This window comes from Anastrepha obliqua, chromosome 4 (assembly GCF_027943255.1).
Source record: "Anastrepha obliqua isolate idAnaObli1 chromosome 4, idAnaObli1_1.0, whole genome shotgun sequence".
NCBI lineage: Eukaryota > Metazoa > Arthropoda > Insecta > Diptera > Tephritidae > Anastrepha > Anastrepha obliqua.
This window is the reverse complement of record NC_072895.1, coordinates 22082121-22103642: the sequence shown is the minus strand read 5'-3', so window position 1 is coordinate 22103642 and position 21522 is coordinate 22082121. Positions and strand designations below refer to the sequence as shown.

General features: G+C 36.8%; 2 protein-coding genes across 2 annotated transcripts in view; one reads left to right on the top strand and one right to left on the bottom strand.

Moving 5' to 3' along the window:
• Positions 1–12174, bottom strand: part of LOC129245267 (solute carrier family 2, facilitated glucose transporter member 3) — a 33785-nt gene extending 21611 nt beyond the window's left edge. The window contains exon 1 of the mRNA XM_054883342.1: positions 11498–12174. Within this exon, the coding sequence (XP_054739317.1) occupies positions 11498–11623 (126 nt within the window). The 5' untranslated portion in view covers positions 11624–12174. The remainder of the gene's footprint in view (positions 1–11497) is intronic.
• Positions 12175–15299: 3125 nt separating this feature from the next.
• Positions 15300–18369, top strand: LOC129244616 (sugar transporter SWEET1). Its single transcript, XM_054882340.1, has 5 exons — positions 15300–15790; positions 15846–15923; positions 15989–16215; positions 16302–16477; positions 18006–18369. Exons 1-5 carry the CDS (start codon positions 15714–15716, stop codon positions 18123–18125), a joined length of 678 nt encoding a protein of 225 aa, XP_054738315.1. The 5' UTR covers positions 15300–15713; the 3' UTR covers positions 18126–18369.
• The last annotated feature ends 3153 nt before the right edge of the window (positions 18370–21522 follow it).

Genomic DNA, 21522 nt, shown 5'->3' with positions numbered 1-21522 from the left:
TATTACGAATTACGATTGCTGAGGCAAAACAGAAGAAGAAAGAACAGTGCAGCGATGATAGGAGGGAGGTGTACAAGGAAAAGGCCAGATATAGTCAAGAGGGCCCCATTATTTTATTTCGCGCGGACATTACCTCACAGGTTCATTGGTACCCTGATGAGCTTAACAGCAAATAATTCAGATGTGATCGAAAGAAAGATGACAATATCCGATGAGGCGTCTCTTACAGCTTTTGAGAGAAAGATTCTGCGGAAGATTTTTAGACCTTTGCACATTGGTGACGCCGAATATCGCAAGCGATGGAACAATGAGCTGTATGAACTTTACAACGACAAAGACATAACGCAGGGAATAACGATACAGCGGCTACGCTGGTTGGGACAGGTCGTCCGAATGAATACAAACGTTCTGGCCCTGAAAGTGTTTGATGTGGTACCAGCTGGTGGTTGCAGAGGAAGAGGAAGGCCTCCTCTGCGTTAGAAAAATCAGGTGGAGAAGGACTTAGCTTCACTTGGTGTGTCCAATTAGCGCCAGCTAGCACAAGAAAGAAACGGCTGGCGCGCTTTGATAAACTCGGCCAAAATCGGGTAAGCGGCTAACGCGTCAATCAAGAAGAAGTAGAAGATCTAAAGAGAGGCCAGATGGGAGCCAGTTTCGAGCACATCATCAGTGAGTCCAGAGCCCTAATTGCTGGGCTATTGAAGTAAATATTTACTTCCGTGACAGTTATTACACGAGTGAATAGCCAAACTGTTTCTTTGGTCGCGGCTATCACCGCTTGGAACACACTGTAGTGGTTCTGTGGCCTAAACTTGAGTTTGATGGGGAGCTCCGCGCCGAATCGTCCTCCGCCAACACTTCCATTCAACTGAGAGTCAATCGCGAACAGATTTCCCAGGTCCTGTCTTCAAATTCCGTAACCTGTCCCCTGTTCCCTTAATGGAAAGTGAGTGGAGAATGTCCCGCTCGGACTAAGCGAGGGTGTATAGTATATTGATCAGCCACTAGGGGATAATCTTAATGGGTATCCCTTACAATATATACTGTCATAGTTGTAATCAACTGGAGAAAAAGGAAACTATCTTCCGCTTCCTCTGTGAATGCCTTGCCCTATAGAAGGCAACCCGCCTTTTGAAGGCCTCGAAGAACTGGCCGGTATAGACGTAAAAAATCTTATGAGGTTTCTCAATCGCACAGACTGGATATAATCGTGAAGGAATAACCATATAACTTGTTGGTAGCGAAGATGTGACACCAAAATAGTGAGGTAGCGCTAATTGGATTCCTGCTGAATCACCACTTAAACCAATCAACCAACCAGGGGATGAACTCAAAAAAATTTCAAAAATCAAAGCAATTGATTTCACTCCGACTGTCAGCTTAGTCCTGCAAGAATTCAAAGTAGCGTAGTGTGTGCGTTTTTTAATAATATTTAACAACAATAAATTATCACTTATCTTTAGAAGTTATTTCATGAATTTCTTAAAATTTATTTGAGGTTTAATTGTCATCATAAATTTCAAGTTGATGTAATAAACCATTCGCGAATTCACATTAATTATTTGTTATCAAGCAAAATTAAATAAATTGTAAGTCAAATAAACAATTGAAAAGATCGTGAACGGACCACGCACGTTTGGGGTTATCTCGCTACCGAACAGAACCCACATCAATTAACTAAATATTAAATATAAACTCATAACTTACGAATAATTAGCCGTCAAATTTGCGGATAGTGACGTAGGTAAATAATTAATAATCCAATGTGGCGGTACTTTCAGATCGATCCTATTTTATAATATATTTTTCCAAAATATTATGGGGTCAAACAAGCACCGTTTTGTCGTATCATTTGTTGCCATTTTAAAGGGTGCTTCACGACGTCTCCTTCATAGTTTGAGGAAAAAGAAAGCCATTATTTTCTCGGTGGATGGCTGTATGTAGTGATCGATATCTCGTAAAGTATCAATCAATCAAATGCTCTTTGTCAGAGTGAGATTTTACAATAACAAAACTATTTTGCTATTTTTCATTTGTTCCATTCAGTTGCGAGTTACAGGATGTTAACAGCCGAAGGCAACAGAGGAAAATTCGATACATTTTAGAGTTTTTCTTTGATAAAGGCGAAAATGCAAGCCAAGCCGTTGATTTTTTTAAGGTGTAACAGCTAATTAAGTCCAATTTTAGTTTCGTCGATTCCGTTCAAGCATTTTTGATGCTATAAATGCATCTCGTATAGGCCGGCCCGTCGTCGAAAACATCGACAAAATCACAGAAATAAACGAAGTTGAACGGCATGTTAGTAGTCGGACATAGCCCAGGGGCTAAAGATCGCCCATAAAACAGTTTTAAACCATTTTCCCAAAACGGGATTCAAAAAGAAGCTCGATGTTTGGGTGCCACACCAATTAAGACCAAAAATTATGATGGATTGAATTTCCAACTGCGAAGCCTTGGCTAAACGGAATGAAATCGACCCATTCCTTAAACGGATGGTGATTGGGGATGAAAAAATGGTTCACATGCAACAATATTGTACGAACGCGTTCGGGAGCCGTTCGGGGGCAAAGAGTGATAAAGTAGCCCAAACGGTGGCCAAACCAGGACTAACGGCCAAGAAGGTTTTCTTCCCACGACAGTGGGTTCTACGTAACCAAGAACTGTCGCTTCAGCAGCATTCCCTTTTTCTTCATGGGGAATCTTTGTGCTGCTACTACAACAACATGTATATTTGGTGGCGACTTGAAAGGAATTATTTATCATGAGTTGCTTCCGTATGGCCAACCACTAAATTCAGATCTCTACTGTCAACAACTGGAAAACTAGACTGAAGCTAGCGATCGACCAGAATCGGCCAGAATTGACCAACAGACGAGGTGTTGTGTTCCATCAGGAAAATGCAGGGCCACACACGTCTGTTTGGTTGTTGGTTAGAGTGGTGATTCATCCAGAATCCAACAGAAATCCATTTTGTTGTCACATTCTCGTTACCAACTTGTTTAACAGTTATTTACAGCAAGACTATATCCAGTCTGTGCGGTTTAGGAACCTTATTAGTCTGTTGAGTCTATCCAGACAGTTGATCGAGAGTCTCGAACAGCGGTTTGTCCAGGGTTAACATTCTGTCCTTCCATAGGGCAGGGCATTCACAGAGGAAATGGAAGATTGTTTCCTTTTTCTGTAGTGACTCGCCAAAAACTTCGGGAGTTTGGTTGGGAACTTTTAAAGCATGTGCCATATAGTCCAAATCTGGCACCAAGCGATTACCACCGTTTTCGCTCATTGCAAAACTTCCTAAGTGATAAGAAATTGGTATTAAGAGGAGATTGTGAAAATCGATTACTAAAGTTTTTCGCCTATAAGCACCAAGACTTCTAATAGCTTGACGGAAGTCTTACTTAATAAATTTTATGATTTCGATGGAAAAACAGTACCGATATTTTTTTTTATATATTTTGTTTTTGTTTTTGTTTGTTTTTGTATTACACCAAAGGGTGATCCATTTAGAATTCGGAATTGCGTTAAATTCGGCAATAAATAAAATACGCATGCATATTTCTGAAACATTTTTTTCCATCAAAAGAGAGTACAATTCAATTCTTTCATACATTTTCGCCAGTGTCAACACTTATCTCAAGAACGCCAACTTCGATTGTATGTTTTAGGTCATGAATCACCTCTGGATGATTGGCGTAACATTCATTCTTAAGTAGGATATAGACGACGAACATACTCGCTGTCGTTTGCCACAGACGGCGAGCCGCTTATATGTGATTTTGTGCTGATAGCGTAAAGATAGATAGCAAAAACGCGGACGATGCGATTACAATGTTTGTTATTTATGCCTGTTTAAAATGGGGAAAAGAGAGCAAGACGCAGAAAAGTATGGGTGAATGATTGGCAAATAGAAGAAGAGGAAAGATACCATGTAAAGGCTTGATTTGTCCGATTGTAGAAATTTTAAAAAATGTTTGCGTATAGACGTGGAGACTTCTAACTACATTCCCGAAATGGTAACGCCTGCAATTGTTAAAAAAATACATAAATGCGAGAAGCGATTACCCCAAACGAGAGAGTATCCGCTACGTTAAGATTCTTTGCCTCAAGGCAATGATACGAGTACTTCAAATTCTTGATAAATATTTCACCCCAACCCCTCGACTTAATAGTAATAGAAGCATGTTCAGGAATTATTTCTACACTAAAGCCATTTACTCCTATCCCATGATGTGGTTTTTCCGATTTTTTTTTTTTGTATATTTTTCATATTGTACTTGGCATAATTGTAGCGTAATTTCTGGCTGATTGATACGACCTGTGCTTACATATGGCTGTGAACTATGGACGCTGAAAGCTAACGAGACAAAACAGCTAATGTGCTTTGAAAGAGGAGTGAGTGGCACTTATCGCATTAGGCACAATGGCGAACTGGAAGATATAGTTAAGAAGGAAACTATTACAAGATTTATTAAGTCTCAACGACTTAGATAGCTGGAACATGTGGCTAAAATGCCAAGGGAGAAAAGCACTAGATCTTCGCCCAATTGAAGAAAGAAAAAGGGGACGCCCGAGGAAAAGGGGACGTCCAAGGAAAAGGTGGGTAAAAGATGTGGATCTTAAGAAAATGCGCGTGCAATGTTGGAGCGAAGTGGCTGTAAATCGAGAACAATGGCAAGAAGCTGTGAAGGAAGCAATGGTTAACCAAGGACTGTCACGCTAAGAAGAAGGACGAAGATTGATTTCTGGCTCAAGTAGTTTATTTCACACACTTCAATACGATATATACGATTATAATATATGTATATAAATTTTCGTTCCAGAAAATTTCGTTGCGTAAATGTCCAATCATAAACTAAATTTCTAACACTTTACGGATGTTATTTTCGCTATCAAAGTAGAAAGTCGAGTCAAAGAGAAAAGTCGATCATTCAAATAGTTATGCTGAAAACGGTCACGTCGTGCGTAGTTCCTTACCGCAGCCCCTAACGAGCATAAAACTGAGGAAAACTCATCCCGTGGGGAACAACTGCGTTCTTTTAGTTACATATTTACACAATATATCGGCTTGTGTGTGTATGTGTTTGGTTGTATCTACACAATGTTGCCATTGATATTTTTGCTTACACACTTTTTCACACATCCGCGTTATCAGTTACAATTTTTCATTGTTTAATAAACCAAAGCCAAAAACCAACAAATGCAAATAGTTCATTTATCTATAATTAACATTATTCAACAGTGTTTTTAAGTTATTTTAATAAAAATTATAATTTTTCTAAGTTTATTTTGTAAATGGTTTCGAAATGTACTGCTTGGCAACACTGTGTGGTGAGAGAGCAATCAGCCGACAGGGTATTACGGGAATTTTTAAATATCGTGAAATAAAATCTACGATACTACGATACGGAAGGAAGGAATTTTTCATTTACATGGGGTTCTCATTAGTTTGATCGTAACAGTTGACAGACACTGCGTTTACGTCGGTCACTGTTTTCAGCATTCGAGTTTATCGTAATTTTTAAATTTGGAGTATTTAAAGTTGCTGATAGTTGAGTTCAAGGTCTATTTTGCAAATATTTGATTGTTGAAAATTGAATGTTGTTGATTTTTGAGTGCCCAAATTTCATTTAGCTGATGAAATATCGTCTTAGAGGTTTTTTAAGCGTCCGAAATGGTTGTGTGAATAATAACGGTAAACGTTTTTGACAATTCATTTTGTTACGCTATTCTCCAAGAAAGAGGAGAGTTGTCATAAATATAAATTTACATCCAACAGGAGTTGTGGCACGATTATATACATATGTACATATGTACATATAATTGGCGCGTACACCCTTTTTGGGTGTTTGATCGAGCTCCTCCTCCTATTTGTGGTGTGCGTTTTGATGTTGTCCCACAAATCGAGGGACCTACAGTTTCAAGCTGACTCCGAACGGCAGATATTTTTGTGAGGAGCTTTTTCATGGCAGAAATACACTCGTAGGTTTGCCATTGCCTGCCGAGGGGCGACCGAGATTCGAACCTACGTTCTCTCTGTGAATTCCGAATGGTAGGCACGCACCAACCCACTCGGCATTCAATTCTGTGTGTCATTATAAGCATTACACATGGACCGAAAAGTCTCGGGTCTCACAAATAAACCACGTTTTGTTTTTTCAAAATTAGCTTTATTCATTAACGTAATTTTCATCAAGAACAACGCACAATCGGTCCAGCGCCGCTCTAACATTTCAATACCACTTTTGTAGAATGATTTTTCTTTTGCCTCAAAATAGGCCTCAGTTTCAGCGATGACCTCTTCACTCGAGGGAAATTTCTCGCCGGCGAGCATTTTTTTAGGTCTGCGAACAGGCAGTAGTCGCTGGGGGCCAAATCTGGCGAATATGGTGGATGTGAGGGTAATTCGAAGTTGAATTCATGTAGTTTTGCCATCGTTTTGATTGACTAGTGACACGGTGCGTTCTCTTAGTTTTGGTCAACAATGAGCAAACTCAGCACCCTCATAGCCATTGCTTCGCTTGAACGGTGTTTTCCCCCATCAAGAAGCAGTGCAAAATTAAAACACAAAATTCTTCTTAATCCATTGTTTTGAAAATAACAAAGTTAGCGTCACTTTTAGCGCAGGAACTCACGAACTAATAAATGGAATATCATGAAATTTTAACAGCTGCCTTTTAAGGTTAGTAGCAACTGAAAAAGGGTGAATGGAATGAAACTAGTGCTATCAATGGTTTATACCCGGGACTTTTCGGGCCATGTGTTCTAATGACGTACACACACCTTATCAAAATTATTATTTTGTTTATTGTTTCATAAAACAGTCATTAGAAAGAAATTTGTACGAAAAATTGTCTTTTTTTTTGCCCATTAAAATTTCGAGAAACATTTGTGTACATATTTATGTACGTATGTATGTATGTACATTTTAGTACACTTCTAAATGTAGATATGTATAGCCATGAATTAATTTCAAGATAAGCGATACAAAGCTGAACGACAGATGTGCGTAATTATATAAATATGTATGTACATACTTAGTTATATGGATGTACATTTATGCATTTATACATACATAACATACTTACATACGTATATAAATAAGCGCATATGTATATAAATATACCTTTATTCAAAACTTTTTGAACACAAATCTTCCTTCCAACTCAAAAACAAAAAAAAAAAAATAATAAAAAAATCAGTTAGAATTATCGTTCAACTCAATTGACATCCCAAAATATGGGTCAAGTTAATAGGAAACCAAGCGAGTAATTGTAACACGCAAAGAAATTCCATACGGCGGATCTAACAAAGAAAACAAAATATGTGTAGTAGACAGTGCATGTAAATAAAAATAGCTCTATATGTATGTACGTATGAGTGCATGAGTATATCTGTAAACGGATGCATACGAAGTGCATACGTATAATATCAAATGTTAATGAAGGCAGAAAACAAGAAATTATAACAGCAACAAAGGCGATAATGCCTGATAATGCGACACATTCAATATCAACAGAGAAATGTTATGCGAATGTAGAGAGCGCAGAGAGTCGGTTATAGGCACGTTGAGCGCCGAGTAAGTATTCTAGCAAACAGTGTAGTCATCTAACACATACATACGTATATATATACACATGTAGAAGCATGCCAGCAGTCCAAGTTCATAAATATTGCATATAAATTAATTTTATATAAATAATAATAGTTCTGTTTACAAAACTTAAACTAATATATGTATATGTTAACTGCTTAATACAGCGCTAATACAAGTACTGAGGGCTCCAACTAATCCATATAAATTTAGTTGCCCTCTCGAAATCTACTACGTATGTAGGTATGTATTTATATTATTATAAAAATAAAATAGTCCCACTACGCGGTTAGTGATGTTTAAAAAAAAATGTGTTGATTTAGAATGTTCTGACGCTTGCATTTAACCGCCTCATCATTTTAACCCTTTTAATTAAAGGAATTTTCGATGGTATTTTCGAAAAGTGCGAACTAAATTGCACCAATAAAATGTCGCATTTCTGCTTTCAGACATTGGTTTTAGATAACTGTCATAAATATTTCTTTACAAAAAAATTCCACAAAAATTAATCCAATGACTTCAAATAGCAAAATCTTTTTACTCAATTCACAGCAACGTGCCAGTTGGCCATATTTTTGAGAAGCTTCAGCAAAAGATATTTTTTTATAAAATTAACTCCTTAAAGTTTTATATTTCGTAAGAGCTGCCCATAAGGTTGGTTTGTGTCTCCGTGGCGAGCTTGCTAGGGAAAGTGAATGTAAGGGTTGTGGGGTGGCAGTTTGACCCTTAACCTCCGGCAAGTCTCGATTCAAAAATTGACATCCCTTTCTGTTTTCTCTAAAAGCCTCGTTTAAACAAAATGTGTGCACATAGGTGAAATATATCTTTAATAATAAATAATTACGATTACACATACAAAGCGGAAATTTTGGTGCGGTGATATTTTTGACTTTTTTTCGAAAATACTGATAAAAAACTTCATTTCGATTGACGCTGAGTACTACAGAGTCAATTCCTATTACAGAAACTATGGGTACCTTTCAGAAATGGAAGACTGTTGAGCACTTTCTCTGTAAATGTCCGAGTCTGGCAGCTAGACGATTAAGATCACTGCGTATTCCTTTCTTCGACAGCCTGAGGCAGTGCTCCAACCTAAATTAGGTTAGGTTAGGTTGAGTGACTGTCATGCGTCATACTTAGGCCTGAATAGTCACATTGTGGTACTACTGGAGCTCGCCCTTGACACTCTGGAATCTTTACTGAACCAACCTGTGAATTTAATAATAATAATTTCGGCATCCCTATTTGAGAGACCTCTTCAATGCTGTCAAGTAAAACAAATCCGAGCGTGGAAAGTCCCTCTCTGAATAGAGCAATGCATGTACACAGGAGGTGTTCCACGGTTTCCTCTTCTTCAGTACCATGACAGCTTCAACAAAAGCAATTATGTGATAGCCCCAGTCTATTTGCATGCCTTCCATGCACTGCTAGTAGCCCTATCGTCTTTTTTATGTCCTGTCTCCTAAGATTCAGTAGCGATTTTTTGCGGCCGCCGCGATTCCATTCTGACCAAATTTTCCTGCTTATTTGGCAAACAGGTGATTGCCTCCAACGGACATTAGCAGCATTGATATACAAGGTGAAGTCCAAAAAAATAAGAGGCGACATAATAGTGTTTCTGAATTGCCCTCAAGGAGTTCGTACCAACGGGACAAATCGTCAATGCAATTTTCTATATTGGCGTTTTGACGCGTTTATTGCATCGCATTCGTCGAATTCGCCCTGAATACCGCGAAGGAGGAAGCTGGCGCTTATTGCATGATAACGCACCCACATCATCGATCCACTCTTGTGACTGATTTTTTGACTAGAAATCGCATTTTAACCATCAATCACTCACCGTATTCGCCTGATTTGGCTCCCCGTGACTTCTACCTATTCGGAAAATTGCATTTGGCAATGAAAGAAAAATGTTTAGCGTCCGTAGATGCCATCCAAAAGGTTTGTACCGACATCCTAAAGGACATTCCGGCCAATGACCTGAAACACTCTTGCGAAAAGCTTTTAGATCGCGCAAGACAGTGTATCGAGGCCAGAGGGGACTATTTTGAATAAATAAATAAATAAACGAAGTTATCAGAACAAAGCTCCTTTCGTTTCTATTAGAGCTCAGTCTAGTTTATTTTGGACTTCACCTTTTAAAGTTATTCACGACATACCCATCGAAGTCCTCCAGCGAGTATTTCAAAATTGAGGTTTACGTATAGCCGAATTACGGTGCAGTTGCGGTCAACATTTGAAAGAGATTATTTCTAAAAATAAACATGATGAATGGTTCTACACAAAAGTAATAAAGATTTCCCAATCAATTTGCATTTACGATGTTTTATTTTGATTTAACATCCGATAGCTCGCTGACCACCCTTTAAATACATCTTCAACGAGCCAACAGTAACTCAGAGAGCTTAGCATATTTTAATGTGTCTTCCTATGACCCGATTTACACGAGGAGACATCTGGAAGGGAAACATTTTGTTCGGTGGCGAAGGACGGTCGGGGAAGAGAGAAGGGATTTTGTCTCCCGTACTCGGCGACACGCTTTACTCTTTTTATTCGTATTTCCAATCTTTCCAATTTTTGATAGTTGCTTCATTCGTTTTCTTCTTTTGTGGGAGAAGGTTCTGAGTTATGTGTTGGTTTTCAAGCAAACGGAAGATAACAAAGATGACAAACATCCGAACGCTGCTTGGGAAATGCACGATTATTTTTGCTAGTAAAGTAGGTATAATTTAAAATAGTTATGGGACATGTTTATGTTGATTTCTAATTTTTCCCTGCATTTCTAGATACTTAGTTTAATTTTAAGTTAATTATTTACATATGAAGTATTTTTAATTTAATTTTTTTTATTCAAGTATAAGAATTTATAAATATATTTCAATAAAAAAAACAACAAATTATTTATTATTTAACCAGTTTGCATTTTTCATTCATATATTTAAGAAACTGTTGCCGAACGCTCTCTGCTTTACATGTAAGCGCGTGCTAGAATACATCCGAACCAGACGATGCTAAAGTGTTAAATGTCAAAATGTCGCGGAAACATTTTTGCCCGTGTGAACGCGAATGAAACTTCAAAAGAGAATTTCCAGTGTCTCCCTTCCAGATGTCTCCTCGTGTAAATCGGGTCTATGCTGTGGATGAACTTACATCTCCAAACTAACATTAGTTTTGGTCTAGGCAAAGATCTCTTAAGGAAGTTTTTCGCTCAAAGTTCACTTAGCTTTAATTATGTTATTAATATTAAATATAAATATTAAATATATTTTAAATTTGGCCCCAAATTGGTTGCCCAAACTTGTCGATGAGCCAGGATTTTTGCTGGTAAAGCAACTTTTAATTCCGTTACTCTTTATTTGTGAGTGCTTACATACTATGTTTGCAAGTATGTACATACATACCTACATACATATACACATACTTCCTTCGTCGCCGGCTTGTAATAATTCACCTCTTTTGCTGACACTACTTGCACTTGCGCATATTCGGTAAATCTCTAGAATAACTAACATACATAAGTACATACGTTAAAACATATACCTGCATATATACATACATACATATGATACATAAGCACATTTACACATGTTGACGTTTTTCTTTTGGAACTGCTAGCAGTTCTCCGACCAGCAGTTGGTGAAAGCAGAATTAAAACCAACAGCAATACTTATACATGAAAATGCATGTACATACGTACATATGTATATACATATTCACACACCAAAGTACTTGTTTCATGTGGACTTTGGACAAACTAACATACTTGACTTTAGACATTTTTAATTTTAGCCAGCAATTCAGACTTGACTGACGGAAAATGTTAAATCGATTTAAGCTGTTTTCCCCACAGCATGCACATGAACATATCTATTAACATACACACATACATATGGAGTGTTTACATACCTTTAGTATATCCGTGGTTTCATGCAGTGACAATTTGGTACCATGGGTTAGTTGAAATTTTCTCGACTGCTGCTGCGTATTTTCAGGATCCAGACGTTCACTTTGTTCAGACAAATTTAACTCCATTTTTAAACTTTCTTACTACTATTATTATTAGTTTTATTGTTTCGTTTGAGGCGAGAAAACGTGCGGCGTCTTTCTGTTATTATTTATTTCTTTATTTTTTGTTTTTGTGAAGCAGTTGTTGGTGCGTGTAAGTAAATAAAACGTGCACGCGAGTTCGTCTCTCTTGGTTTTTCTATGTGCTCTATTGCTGTCAGCCGTGCTTGTGTTTACCTCAATTAATCTGCAGTGTAGAATTTATGTTAATGGCTTTTAACAATCGGTCATAGCCAATTTCGCGTTGTATAATCTATAATTTAATTTCAGCAAATATGTGCATTTGTATGTATTACAAGTGTGCTAATTTTATTCTGCTGACACTTTTACACTCAAGGCTACTAGAATTTATTTATTCGCTGCTCACTTTCGCTGCCAAAAAAATATTTGTATGTATATATTTTATGTTTTCACGTTCCTAGCAGAAACAATAATTCCTATGTTTTGTGTATTTATATTTAACTGTTTGCTCCGCAATACGACTGTCCACGGTGGGAGCCTGAAGGCAGACTGCCCGTGGAGGCCACAAGCCCTAGCTCGTCATATCGCAATCAGCTGCTGCTCGCTCGAAATACTTGTAGCACTGTTATTGCCTTTTTACCACGTGGAGCGATCTCCCATATGTTGGAGAGAGCCATAGTGGCCCCCGCTGTTAGAGAGTGTTACCACCTGATAATTGTGTGAACTTGAAAATTTTTCAAACACATGCATGCAAATGTGTACTTAATGTACACACAAACGTATGTGCCTGTGTGCGTGCATATGCATGTGTATGTTTTACAGTGTAAAAAGAGTGAGTACTGAGGCAAGCATAGTTTTAACCAAGTATGATAGATTACAAGGCTTGGCCATCGGCAGCAAAATTGTGAGAATAACTTAAAGTACGTCCACATATGCAGTGATTAGCCTTTAAATCCACAAAAATGAATGTACCCGTTCACATATGGCAGATTAGCTGCAAAATTAACAATCAGCTGTCAAGATGGTTTTGATTTTTGATTTAACTGCGCAATGGAGAAAATCCTTAAACGACGTTTACTGAGGTTGCAAAAAATTATGGCAGCCATTGGCATGCGAAATTCGATATTACATTTTATAATAAGCAATAACAGACCAAATCGTTTATGGAGACATTTTTTTTTTTTTTTTTAATTTAAATGTTTAATTAATAATATCTAACAAGAATTGTATTAGAATTACCTATGTCTACAAACCTGTTTTCTTAGCAGGCAAACATTTTATTTAGTTTTTACTTTCACGTTTCTCCTAACATTTGTAACAATAATTATCGACAGTACTCGTAAAAGAATGTATCGACGTTTTGACAGAACTATCACAGTACTTTGTAATAAACCCGCTCCGGGTGCCGGGTCACAGAGACATAGAAGGCAACTGCAAAGCAGATGAACTAGCGAGATTGGGTACCACATTACCGATCCAACCAGATAAAGCAAACATACCTATACCTTTAGCAACTTGTAAGATGTTTATAGATAAAAACACCATCAGTGCTGCCAACAGGCTATTGTCTCAGTCCCTGGCCTGTGCAACTAGTAGAATGGCGTGGCCGGAATGGAACATGGACCGCTCAAACCAACCGTAGAAACTAAACAGGAAAAACATGAGAAATCTTTTCGGGGTCCTAACAGGGCATTGCCTGGTTGGCAGGCATGCCTGTAGACTGGGAGCGCCCTATAACGACTATTGAAGAAGAAGAGACTATAGAACACTTTCTTGTATTCTATTATTCTTGGGTTGGTTCAGCAAATCAGCTGGTTCCTTCAAAATCACTGAGAGCCGGTTAACGGTCCGAAGTTGGCCACACCTCTGCATACTGTACATCGTGGTTTTAACTACCCGCTTTAGGGTTGTGACACGCACACAGCACCAGCAGCAAGCAACGTTACTTAAATGTGGATAAAAGTCTCAGCTAAAAACAGCGCCATATGCATTTGAATGTATGTGTAAGCAGTTAAAATCATTTAAGAGGACTGAGCGCTTCTCTGTTGGTAGTACTATTTACTATAAAATACGCACGTACCTCCGCAAACAAAATGTTGCAAAATCATAAGAGGAGAAAGGAACTTATACATATACAAGTATGGTATGTATGTATATAGGTAATAAGAACTAATTGAAATGCATTATCTCCATTTCAATTCATTGTTATATGTACATGCACATGTACATACCTATACTACCGATCACAATTACTATTTTTTATTTATGAAAGCAATAAATGAAATCAATTACAGTTTTTTTAAGTTGCAGAACTTTCTCCTTTGAAATTGCACGCCTAGTTGTAGGCAATTTGTAGTTCATGTGTGGCAATCGACAAACAATGTTCCAATAGTGTGGATAAAAAATTTGCAATATTACAAAAATGCAACAACAAAGATGTGATCCTGATAGAGATCCTGTTCAGTTTATGACCCCTTCGTTTCGTTTTGTTTCTCGTCACTAGTTTGGTAGCACAGCCTTTTGTGGTTGGTAGCAGTGACAAGAGAATTAATACATAAACATGAACTCATAGTGAAAAGCGACTGTCGGGGTAACGTAAAGAATCCATAGACGAGGAGCTTTGAGTGTAACTACCGCTCGGTTTGTGGATATGAAATAACAAATAATAGAAACAGTTTTCTCTAAAGCTTCTAGGGTATTTTCTTTGAAAAGCTTCTCATAAAAAACCTGCCTCTCAGAGGCGGGGTAAAACAATGAAGAGACAATATAATTGAAGAAACTTGAAAAAGCCCTTAATAGAGGATGAGCACGACAATTATTTATATCGTATAATATATAATATTAATATTGCTATCGTTTGACGCTTGCACAATGTAAAACATTGTAATTAAGAAAAAATACTAAAAATGTCAGAGGTCATCATTGTTAGCCCAATATTACTATATACATATGTATGTACCAACACTACCAGGGGTGAGTATGTCTGTATGGAAAAAATTCGTTGCATCGAAAATTCGAAATAGCAGGCGTAAATCTAAGGGCGCCGTAATATATGAAGAAAATGTATGCTTTGATTAGTTATTTTTGCTTTCTCGGTATGTTGTGGCATTTTTAATTTTTCCTTGAAACTTGTCTATATGTATTAAAGCTACTGTAAATCAGCTCTAAGGGACCACCATTGTCAAACTAACAAAATTAAGTCAAAAAGGTCATGCACAAAAAACCACTTCTTCCGAACATTTAACTAAAGAGCCGCCAACATGACGAATCTGGTGTGAATGCCTCTATTAGCCTTTGATTTAAACATGTACTCTGGTAGTTCCTTCTATTATAGTGAATACCACTACAGCACAGTGCTGCCACTAAAGCAAAGCGTATTGCCAATTTTCACCAAACAGCTGCTTACAAGGCGAATCCAGACAAAGTGATAGCAAAACTAGAAAAGCAAAATTAAATAACCAAAGCGAATCTGTACAAGGTGATATCAGTAGAACGGTCGTTTGGTGCTTTCCTAACAATTTGGTGGTTTGAGAGTCAAAGTGAAATGTTTTAGGTTTTTGTTTGATTTGTTTGTTTATATACTGACTGAAGTTTTGTCATTCAATTTACCAAATGACAAAACAAAATATATTTAATTTTCAAACCACCAATTTGCTAGGAAAAAACCAATCGACCGTTTTACTGATATCACCTTGTACAGATTCGCTCCGGTTATCTACTCCGCTAATGTTTTGTTTTGATTCGTTATTCGTATCTGTCAGACAACATAAAATTTATAAAGTTTATAGTTCGCTGGAGCACAACAAAAATAAGTGATAAACAGAAAGAGTTGTGTCAAAAATAAGCATGAAAGTAAAATAAAAACAGTTGACGTAGCTATTTGTTTGGCATGGATAACTTCCGTGAAGCTACGTAGATAAATGTCCAAGTTTGAAATGCATTACCGTGTCAGTATTTTAAATACAAACTAATTTGCGAAGCAGAGAATTGAGACTGATTTTAGGGCAGGCCAAATTATAGCGATAGAATTCAAAAGAATTCTTAATAAAGAGTCGCATACGTCCATAGATAGCGCAGTTTGCTATACCGCTGAAAAATGTCACTTCCCACGTACGACGTGTTGCTGGAAGCAACGGCGGTTGTCAGTACAGTGCTACAATTTCTATCTGGCGTGTAAGTAAACAAAACATTCTATATAGCTTTTAAATATTCCTCTTTTCTCTTTCAGCATTATATGCCGGAAGTACATACAAAAGAAAAGCACTGGTGAATCTTCGGGCCTACCCTTTATTTGTGGTTTCCTCTCGTAAGTACATGGCGAAGAAACGGAAATTTACCGCAATGATTTAATACTTAAAACACATTTTTTAGAACCTCGTTTTGGCTGCGTTATGGCTTGCTTACCGGTGAGCAAATCGTGGTGTTGGTCAATATTATTGGCGCCTTTCTGTTCCTATGCTATACAATGGTGTACTATATATTCTCCGTGAATAAAAAGTCCTTTTTGCGTGAATTCGGATTGGTTTTATGTATTCTATTCGGTGTGTGGTACTATACGGATTCGATAGAAGCAGAAGCGGAAAAAATTCGTCTTATGGGTAAACCTAATTAATTAGAATAACTTACAATTCCAGTTTGTACATGCATATATAAATATATTCTATTTATTTTGGACTTCTTGCAGGTATAATTTGCTGTGTTATTACAGTGTGCTTCTTCGCGGCACCACTTACCATGCTGGTTCATGTGATACGCATGAGGAATTCAGAAAGCTTACCCTTCCCACTGATTGTTATGACATTTCTGGTCTCTGTACAGTGGGTTATCTATGGCGTCATCATATCAGATACATTTATACAGGTAAGGTGAACATATGAGCATTTTAGTTATATGACTAACTTTAAATTTAAAAATAAATAACCATCCTTCCATGAGGTTAGTGCATGGATTTTTCGAAAAGAAATTGAAAAACTTAAATTTTAAAACTTTAGTCATAATAACCGTATACATATAATTGGCGCGTACATCCTTTCTGGGTGTTTGGCCGAGCTCCCCCTATTTTTGGCCTGCGTCTTGATGTTGTTCCACAAATGAAGTGACCTGCAGTTTCAAGCCGACTCCGAACGGCAGATATTTTTAATGAGGAGCTTTTTCATGGCAGATACATGAATACACTCGGAGGTTTGCCATTGCCTGCCGAGGGGCCACCGTTATTAGAAAAAACTTTTTCTTCATTTTGGTTGTTGTATCAGCATAAACATTCCCCATTTTTACATACGGGGAATGCTGCTGGAGTGGCAATCCTTGGCCGGATATAAATCCGGGTCGTTTCGGTAACGTAGAACCGACTGCCGTGAAAACGTTCTTCATTTTGGTGTTTCACCGTGATTCGAACCTACGTTCTCTCTCAATTCCGAATGGTAGTCACGCACCAAGCCATTTGGCCACGGCTCCCGAAGTCTAAATACTAAGTTTAAAATTTGTAACGATTTAGCAGTAAAGAGTGATTAAAACCCCAGTTATTCCGGTAACGTAGAATTGACTGCCAAGGAAATGCAAACAAACCGACAACTACTGGACTGGACAGTGTTTAGACTTGTGTACGTTCAATGTCATTCATCGACAGGCACTTACCAGTTTCCTAAACTCCCGAATCCTGAATGCCGTACTCGGAGTCCAACCACCACCCATAGCATATGAAGAGCTTCAGCTACGCCGAGAAAGCCGCGTAACTTTGGCACAATTACGTTCTGGATACTGTAGCAGGTTAAACTCCTACTTATCCAGAATTGACCCCGTCATACCCAACATATGTCCAGCATGTGAAGGCACTCCACCTTTTCACATGCCCCATCAAACCTACTCATCTAACGCTCATTTCCATCTGGACCCGACCTATGGAAACAGCCAGTTTCCTGGGCCTAACGTTGAATTGGATGAGCTAGACGAAGACGACCGGTAACTACATTGCTCTGACAGGGTTTAGTAAGCTGCTACAACAACAACAACAAAAACATTAAAAATAAACGTTCCCACGACAGTGGTTTCTACGTAACCAGAGCGACGCGAATTTATAAACGGTTCTCCAGACAGGGCTAGTTTACTAGGGCGGCAGCTCTTGGTCAGGAAAAACCCGTGTCATTCCGGTAACGTAGAACCGACTGTCATGTATTGCTGCTACAACAACAACAACAACCCGGATTTATATCCGGCCACGGACTGTCACTTCAGCAGCATTCTCCGTATATGTATGGGGAATGTTTATGCTACAACAACATCATTAAATTTAAACAATTTTTAAATGCAAATTACTGCCTAATAATAAACTAATCTACACAATACAATTTTTTTTTTTAATTATTGATATATTTTTATTTTCCTTTTCCAGATTCCAAATTTTATTGGCTGTTTACTGTCGCTGCTGCAACTGTGTTTATTCGTTATTTATCCGCCCAAAAGTTATTCCGGGCAAGGCTATCGTTTGGTCGACCAATCGTCTATATTTTAAGAGACCAGGAGTAGCTACGTATTACTACCACACCACATTACGCATGCAAGCATGCATGCAGTAGTTGCCAAATAGTAGGTGAAAACTTAGATGTAAATGTTGATGTTTATTTGCATCTACAAAGGCAGTAATTATGCTGCTATGCTGAATTTATAAATAATTACTTAAACTGGCTGATTGTATTATAAAACAGTTCAAAGAAGCAATTCAATAAAATTATATTTGGAATAGGTTCTAAACATTATTCTTTTACGTTGTACTTTAAATTTATTTTTCTTATGAATTTTTGAGTTTGAAAGCCGCTGCGTTGGCATGACAACAAAATATGTAGAAACATCTTTTGCTTCCAATCGATTAACTATTTGGGAACTTTGTTTAAATTTTTAAAAGAAAAAAAAAAGGAATTTTGCTTTTGTTTTGCACTCTGATCCATACAAATTTTCACTTTATTTCCAGTGCAGATAACACTGTGTGACAAAAAAAAAAATTAAATATACTTTTATGGAGACCTAGCACAACTTATGGCTATAGAAAAACTAAACAAAATGGTATAGGAGAAATTTCCAATACACCCCCAAAATCTCGTTTTATGGCCATAAAACCGTTTTTCAGTAGGTTGATGTGAAGAATCATTCCTAACTTCGCCAATTTCCATCCGATTTCGAATTTGTTTTTTTAGTTCGAAAGAACAAAAACAAGCCCTTTTGACAGTGTGTTGACAATTTTTCTGAAATGACAACTGACGAGACTGTAGGCGGAAGTATTTGGAATTTTTTTATTTTTTCTCTATTTTTTCAACTTTGACATAATTTTTCGATATTATCCGATATTGAGGATTTTTTTTAGTACACTACTGTTATAGTAAATTTAATTTTGCGTCGAATGAGCTATATTTGACTGTAATTCAATTAAAATTAATAGAGTTGTGTGAGTTTTAAGATTTTATTTTTATTTTTTTACTAATTTGGTATGTAGGCATCGAAGCATGAAAATGATAACAAGTGTCAATATTGCAATCGCACAGTGTAATATTTCGTTTGTTTAAACAATTGGTGGCCTAAATTTATACACAAAAGTAGAAGAAACAACATTTAAGCGGCACTTGATTAATTCAAAGTTGGTGAATATTGACGCCTTCATGTACATATATGTATCTGACAATACTTAGTTCGCAGAAATAATTGCATATTTTTAAAACCCGCTCTTAAGTAGCCAACAATTAAAATATGAACTTACCTCTGCCTTAGAAATATGCCAGACCATGTTTTTGTGCTAAACTAATATTAGCAGCTCTATTTGTCTACACAAGTACTCAAAAGACCGTACACCAAAGACTGCTTTGCAAAACAGTTAATAACAATAAACATGCTTAAATTCACATACTTGGCCGAATTCATTGTTCAATAAAACTTATCTATGAAGAGATGTGTTATCGATTACGTGAATATAGTTTTTTTTCTATTGATTACGGAAACACAATTATTAAATTCCTTACAAAACTTAAGCCCCTTCCAATAGCACTTAAAATCAGACAAAAATTTAATGCATTTTAATTTAGCTGTGATATTATTCATTACTAGCAAACCCGGCCCCCTTCGCTGGGCACACTAAAATAGAATAGATATGGTTTAGAACAGAAAATATATGATTTTCATATTATTTATTTCTTTATTCTTTATTCAAGCGCTTTGGCATAAACAATATTTTTTGTTTTTCTATTTGTTTTTGAGTAAATATAAAATATAAATTGAAAATCAGGAAAAAAGAAGATTGTTTTTAAATTTCAAATCAACGCATATGAATAACTAAGAAACAATCGTCTTTTTTCCTGATCATCCATGAATTTTTCGTTTCAATTTATATGTTTTATTAAGCATTGGAGCTTTTTTAACCATTATCCATTTATATTTTTCAAAAAAAAAAAAACGAAAAAATTTTTTTTTTCCACGAACACATAATTTCATTCGGATTTCACATTAAATTCTCAAATTTCGTAAGAAACTATTCACTGTTCCAAAATCCACTCCAAAAAAATTCACAAACAATTTTTACATGTTGCACTTACGTTTTTTCCTTATGGCATCCAAATCAGAAAGAAATATTGACACATTGTAACTCACACTGTCAATTTGACAGTTCAGTTCCGCCCCAAGCGTTAAAAAAGTAAGCGACATTATGGCTGGTTCAAAAGAACGCTGTACCCGTTGCTAGTGCTCCGAATTACAACCAAACTTTACGAAACCCATTTTCAATACCTCCTTAACAATGTGCGTAAGTTTGGTTTAATTCGGTGCAAAGACACGGCGGGTCCACGTTTTGGCGTATATTTCGAGACCCTAGTCATCAATAGGTATGAAAATTACCCCGTATTAAAGCACTTATCAACAGCTTTTATTTGATACCCATATGGTACATACACAACCAAAGGTCACCCGGGTCCACGTTTTGACCTATATCTCGAGACCCCAGTCACGTAGCGGCATGAAAAATACTCTGGACTAAAGCATTGACCAACAGCTTCCATTTGATACCCATATTGTACATACACATCCGAAGGTTACCCGGGTCCACGTTTTGACCTATATCTCGAGCCCTATTTCCAAAATAAAATATAATCCATGTTACTCGTGGATGATGTAGCTTTCGAATGGGGAAAGAATTTTTAAAATCGGTCCAGTAGTTTTTGAGCCTATTCATTACAACCAAACAAACAAACAAACAAAGTTTTCCTCTTTATAATATTAGTATAGATAACCAATAATCGAGTAGTACATTTGTTGCTATTTGAAGTTTATTTTATGCGCCAAAAGTAAGTCCATTTTACAATACTCTTCTAGGTAGATAGTTGTTTGCCAAGTATTTGGACCAGATCATAAGTATAAGTGACATTTTTTTACAAAATGTGTTAAGTAAATAAATTAATATATGTATAATATCTAACATGGCTTAAGGGAATAGGGGCAGTCAGAGGCCTGAAAAAATGATGATTTTCAAAAATTTTTTATTTTGCTATTTAATTGCATTATTTTCCAAAAATAAAAACATAACATTAATACATCATGTTTCGACTTGACTTTAGCAAAATTAAAAAAAAAAATTAATAATTATAAAAGTTATCACTGTTTGTGTGGAGCCCGTTTCTCCAAAAGTCCCTTGCGGTGATCATCACAAGTCCTTGAAGATTCATCTAAATTCAATTGGACAAAAGAAATTAGTTTTATTAATAGATAATCTTGTGCCAGATCGAAGCTTTTTTTTCAAAATTAAAAATATGACGGCCTCAGGAAATATTTTTCAGATTTCGAAAAAAAACCGACAATTAATTGTTTAAAAAAATTGAGATTTTGAAAAAAAAAATCCTTGGATAAGGCACGAGCTTTTTATGTTTTTCAAAAGC

What these genes read in the sequence shown, in the direction of transcription:
- LOC129244616 (XM_054882340.1), top strand. Translation starts at nt 15,714, where the DNA reads ATGTCACTTCCCACGTACGACGTGTTGCTGGAAGCAACGGCGGTTGTC. An exon ending in CTACAATTTCTATCTGGCGT is followed by an intron (nt 15,791 to 15,845) that starts GTAAGTAAACAA and finishes TTTCTCTTTCAG; the next exon opens with CATTATATGCCGGAAGTACA. An exon ending in TATCAGATACATTTATACAG is followed by an intron (nt 16,478 to 18,005) that starts GTAAGGTGAACA and finishes TTCCTTTTCCAG; the next exon opens with ATTCCAAATTTTATTGGCTG.